General features: G+C 36.1%; 1 protein-coding gene across 1 annotated transcript in view; it reads left to right on the plus strand.

The window, feature by feature from the left end:
- The window catches only part of CCDC18 (coiled-coil domain containing 18), an 88,932-nt gene that overhangs the window by 6,227 nt on the left and 76,469 nt on the right, over window positions 1-6,236 (plus strand). Inside the window, 2 exon segments of the mRNA XM_032773022.2 lie at window positions 3,806-3,915; window positions 5,850-5,978. Coding sequence (XP_032628913.1) covers window positions 3,806-3,915; window positions 5,850-5,978 — 239 coding nt within the window.

The raw sequence follows: 6,236 nt of genomic DNA on the forward strand, positions 1-6,236 counted from the left end.
TGTTGCTCAGGAACGATAGACAGGGGAAAAAGGGAGGAGGGGTTGCCTTATATATTAAAAATGTACACACTTGGACTGAGGTGAGATGACATAGGAAGAGAGGAAGTGTTGAGAAGTCTCAGTGGGTTTAGGATAAAAGGGGTAAAAAATCAAGGGTGATGTTGTGAGAAGGAGTCTACTACACGTTCCAACCTAACCAGGTAGGAAGAGGGGATGAGACTTTTTTTAAACAACTAACAAATCATGCCAAAGCCCAAATTTCGGTGGTAGATAGGGGACTTCGGGAAGCTATCCAGATATATGTTGTGGAGAACATAACACGGGGAACAGACTATCAATAAGTTTCTAGACTGCATTGCAGACAACTTTTTATTTCAGAAGGTTGAAAAGCTAATAGGGGGAATGGGAAGCTGTGCTAGAGACTTGATGTTTAACAAATAGGAGGAACTGTGAGATTTTGAAAAGTAGAAGGAAGCTTGTGATGATTCATGAAATCTAAGTTTGCATATTCCTAAGGAAGTGGTAGAAGGGAGTACGGCAATAATAGGACCATTCGGATTTCAGGAAGGTGGAATTTTGGTAAGCTCAGAGAGCTATAGTGAAGGTCCCATGCGGAATCAAGATGAGGGAAAAACAACTGAGGAGAGTTGCCAGTTTTTCAAGGACACTATTAAGCCCAAGCAGCTATTCCGATGGTTAAGGAAAGATAGAAAATGTGGCAAAAGACATCCTTGGCTTAACCACGAGGTCTTGCATGACCTCAATAAAAAGGAGTCATATAAAAAAGGAACTAGTCAGATTACAAAGGATTTGCAATATAGGCAAACAACACAGGACATGCAGGGGCAAGATTAGAAAGAGCAAAGAGGCACAAAATGTAACTCAAACTAAAGCTATGGGAATAAAGGGAAAACAAGAAGACTTTTTTATCGTAATTCATTAGAAGACAGAGGAAGACCAAGACAGGGTAGGCCCCACTGCTCAGTGCAAGAGGAGAGAAACATGTAACAGGAAACTTAGGAAATGCAGAGATGCTTAATAACTTCTTTGTTTCGGTCTTCACTGGAGAAGTCGTAAGGAATGCTAACATAGTGAAATGCTATATAGGAAGTGGGGTAGGTTTAGAGATAAAATAAAAAAGAGCAATTAAAAGTCACTCTCAGAAAAGTTAGATGCTTGCCAAGTCACAGGGCTGATAAAGTGCATCCTAGAAATACTCGGATAATAGAGGAGTTATCTGAGCCCTCTTTAGCTATTTACCGTTGGAAAAGTGTCATGGGACGACCGGGGAGTATTCCAAAGACTAAAAGGGCAAATAATAGTCGCCTAATATAAAAAGGGAATAAAAACAACCCAGGAAAACTACAGACCGCATTAGTTGTATTCTGTGCCAGGAGATAATGGAGCAAGTAATTAAAGAAATCATCTAGCAAACGCACTTGGAAGGTGGTAAGTGATAGGAATAGGCCAGCATGAGTTTGTAAAGAACATGAATCCCTGTCAAAACCAATCTATAGCTTGTCTTTTGATAGGATAACGAGCTTATAGGATAAGGGAAAAGCGTGGATTGTGGTATACGCTAAGACTTTTTAGTAAGGCATTTGATACGGTCTCGCATGATATCCTTAATCGATAAATTTAGGTAATGATTAAATTTAGAATCGGGCTACTTATAAAGCGTGTGGGCATAAACTGGCTGGATACATCCATTATCAGAGAGTAAGTGGGTTAATGTGCTTACCCAATCCTGCTAGGAAGGTTATAACAGCATTGGGGTTCTCGGCAGGGTCTTCTTGGCAGCCCGCTTCTGTTCAATATCTTCATCAACGACTTAGATATTGGCATAGAAAGTACGCTTATTAGTTTGCAGATTGATACCAAACGGAGATTGCAACTGCTTTGAGAACAGGGTCAAAATTCAAAATGATCTGGACAAATTGGAGAGAAATGTCTGGAGGATAAACCAGATGAAGTTCAATAAAGACAAATGCAAAGTGCTTCACTTAGAAGAAACAATCAGTGTCACACATACAGAATCGGGAAGAGACTTCTGAGAAGGAGTACAGCAGAAAGAGACTCTAGGGTCATAGTGGACCACAAGCTAAATATGAGTTCAAAGTGTGATATTGCTGCAAATAAAAGCAGAATGTGATTCTGGATGCATTAACAGGTGTTGTAAACAAGACACGAGAAGTCATTCTTCCGCTCTACTCTGCTGCTGGTTAGGCCTCACTGGAGTATATTGTGTCCAGTTCTGGCACCGCATTTCAATGAAATGATGTGGAGAAATTGGAGAGGGTCCAGAAGAAGAAGCAACAAGAATGATTAAAGGTCTTGAGAACATATCCTATTAAGGAAGCTGTAAAGAATTGGGTTATTTTAATTGAAAAACTAAACTGACAGAGCAACAGATAGCAGTTTCAGGTATCTAAAAGTGTTCATCAGAGAGGGAGAAAACTTGTTCACCTTATCCTAATATAAACAAGAAGCAATGAGACTTTAAACTGCAGCAAGAATTTAGGTTGGACATAGGTATTAGGAAAAAGTTCCTAACTGTCAGGGTAGTTAAACACTGGAATAAATTGCCTAGAGAGGTTGTGGAATCTCCATCTCTGGAGATATTTAAGAGTAGGTTAGATAAATGTCTATCAGGGATGGTCTAGACAGTATTTGGTCCTGCCATGAAGGCAGGGGACTGGATTCGATGACCTCTCGAGGTCCCTTCCAGTCCTAGAATCTATGAATCTATGTATTGTAGTTTTGAGTAGAATGTGCCTGTTCACCTGGGATTAATCTATTTAAAATATATAAATACTCAATCATATTATTATTCTGTTAATTATTATTTATTTGTATAGCAGTAGCACTTAGGAACCCTAGTCTTGTACTCATTGTTCTATGTGCTATACAAACAGAACAAAATGACACTCTGCCCCTAAAAGCTTACAATCTAAGTATAGTAATAAAGATGCCCTGTGATCTATACAAGAAGTAACTTGGTAAATTTTTTTTAGCATTATACCTAAATATATTTTCAGTTTATCCGCCTGTGATAAATTGGACTCCTATAATGAGAACTGAAGAAGTCTGGTCTTATTTCCAAATAAAGAACAATATGTCTGATACGTAGAGAAAGTGAAGATGAGTTATGAGGGTATATTGCAGACCATAGAGAGAGGTAGACTTTTAATATAATTTACACATATTTAAAAAATACAGTTACTTGAATTAAAGAAATATTGTTTTGCTTGTTTTTAGTTTACACAGAATCTTGCTAAAATCTTTGCAGACTACAGCATGGCAGGAATAACGTGAAACACAGTTATTGAGAAGTAAGCCATTCTATTGTGTGCATGTTGATCTGCAGGATTAAGATGATAGTATATTATAATTTGCAACTGTGTTTCTCAGACTCCATGCAGAGGACAAGTGATGTTGGAGGAAAAAAAGGAAGAGATAACAGCTAGTGGGGGTGAGAGGGCAAATAAAAACTACTAATTTTTCTGGCTTGTATGGGAAAAATGGAGGAATATTAATTTTTTGAGGAAAAAATTGAGACAACTGTAAACAAATTCTTTTTTAACATACCATAACAGAGTAGAATGGTACCTATGACACTGGCAATGTGCCAAAGCGAAGGGAAAGCTTGAAGTCAGAGTGAATGTGATGTGGAAATGTCCTGGCAATTTCTATAGCAGAGTTAGGCAGACAACGTCATTCAATTATGCAACAGACCTTTTGGCACAATTGACTTTAGGGTATGTTTGCAAATTTTAATGAAGTCCCAAATATGTTTATATTTCAGATCTCTTTTCTTGAATCAGCTTTAGGTACACATTCAGTCAGTATTCCTATGTTAGAAGAACAGATTGCAAATTTGGAAGCAGAAGTTACAGCTCAAGATAAAGTCCTGAGGTAATGTACTTTTCCCCTCCCTTATAAATCTTTTGGTCTACTTGTTTCATTCACAGTTTTTTCCAAGGAACAGGAAATACGGATTGCTTCCAAATCTACTTTTTCTTATCAGAACCATTACAAAGTTTTGAAATTTGTCCTTGAGAAGTTGCCGATTACGTGTGTTATATTGGTGTTTTATATTAGTGTATGTGAGATATGATGATAATGTGTTCTAAGAATTTAAAGTAATTGATGAAGATTCAGTAAAATGAACAAACTAAAGAATTTAATTAAATAACTAGCTTATAACATGGGGTAAACATAAATGATTATATATACATTGCAGAAATATAGACATTTGTGCCCATTCTACAACAAGCAAACTTTTTGTCTTCTCAAATACATCCACTTGCTACACTAGACTCAATCATGGCTGTCCAAATAAAGCTTACCAAAGCAAAGTGTCCTGCTTGTCCTCAAAAGTTGTCTATCACTAAAGCTGAGAGCCATACACCAGTCCACATGATGACTTACATGCTTCATTTGCTTAGTTATACTGTAAGAGCTTGATCTCCCCACCGAAGCAGAATTATCATTGTCTGTGTAAGTAGCATTTGATTTAGCCCTTTTGGACACACATGTAATCTTCAAAACCATAGAATACTTTAAAAAACAAATACAAAAAGCACTCCACTTTCGCAATAACATTTTCTTCTTGTCATCCACGTGAAACAGAGCTGCTTAAGCAGAGAGATACACAGCTGCTACAAACCCTGTTATGGAAGCAACTTGAAACACTTTCTTCGCAAATATATTTTACATTAGTTAAAAAGACCCACAGATATATAAAACAATGTAATGATGCTTGATAGAGCACCACGATCTCCTTTGCACTTAGGGTGGCAGGAATATCACAAGAATATACTCAGTCCTCTGTCCCCCGTGTTGCTAAGGATAAAACAGGTATTCCACTGGTCACTACTATGTACCTCTATAATGATTATATACAAATGAAGGCAGTGTCTTATAAATAGATTTGGAAGGATCAGTTTTTTATCGATAAATGTTAGTAGAGATCAATTTCACTATACACACACAAACTACCAAAAAAATATTTTCATAGATGGTGGTTGAAAGGCGAAGTAAGAAAAATGTTGCTTGAGAACTTCGTCAAAATCCAGTGATTTAGACATTTGAATTAGGCTTGTTAGAAATGGACTAGCAAATGAATAGTAAAAACAGGTATGATTTGTTGAGTTAAGCATATTTGACATGTCATGTTGACAGTTTGTGTGGTAATGGTTTATAAAACTTTAACTTTGGAATCTGCGTCTTCTGTTGTTAAATAATTGTCTGACCTCCTTCACATAATTTTCTGCAACTGTGAAAATTTAAATAAATATCTAAGAACTTAAATATTTATATTATCCCCCAAAATTATAATCAAATATTGAATTCTGCCAAGCCTGCTTATAAATTCTGACTCTGAATTTTGTGTAAGGTGACGTTCCTGATTATATATTTGTATTGTGGTGGCACCCAGAGGCCTGGACCAGGGTAGGGCCCCACTGTGCTGAATGCTGTACAAACTGATAGTAAACGAAAATTCCTACCCCATATTGATTAAAATGTCAATACACAGTTTAATAAGGATGAAACAGGTAAAACTTGCTTTACAAAATAAGTAACTTTTTATTAATTTTAATATCTTTAATTGGGTTAGTCTTTATTGTATTAGCTCAAATACAGGATTGTTGCTTTCTTTGCATAGAGGCTGGCAAAGTGATTTCCCATATATCTAACTAGCTAGTCCCGTATTGAACTTCATGTATGGAAAAGAAAAAAAATGCTATTTGATATAGATCCATCAAACCAAATGCTTCTGATATAAAAAGCTCCCTGCTAATTTAAAAAAAAGTTGTGGTCTAATAATTCTTAATTTCTTTTTCTAGAGATGCAGAAGATAAATTAGAGCAAAGCCAGAAAATGGTGGTAGAAAAAGAACACATTTTGCAAAGATTTAAAGAAGAGTGTAAAAAATTGAAAACAGATTTAATTGAACGAAGCAAGCAAGGGAAGAGGTGATTATATAATTAAAAACAAACCTTTTTTAGTAGAAAATATTTTACTAATGAGTAAATACCTCTCTCCTATTACTTAATATTATTTTGTGCCATCAATTTGTCTTTTCTTTATGGGTGTATTGTAAAAGAAAAAGGAAGGGAAATCAAGTTTGTTTAAAGGTGATCTGCAAGATTTTTTTAAAAATTGGAGCAGTGTCCTTTTTGTTGTTGTTGTGTTTTTTTTTTTGATCCTGGCAATATCCAATGATCCCTGCT

The sequence above is a fragment of the Chelonoidis abingdonii genome, chromosome 7 (assembly GCF_003597395.2).
Source record: "Chelonoidis abingdonii isolate Lonesome George chromosome 7, CheloAbing_2.0, whole genome shotgun sequence".
In the NCBI taxonomy this organism is placed as follows: Eukaryota; Metazoa; Chordata; order Testudines; family Testudinidae; genus Chelonoidis; species Chelonoidis abingdonii.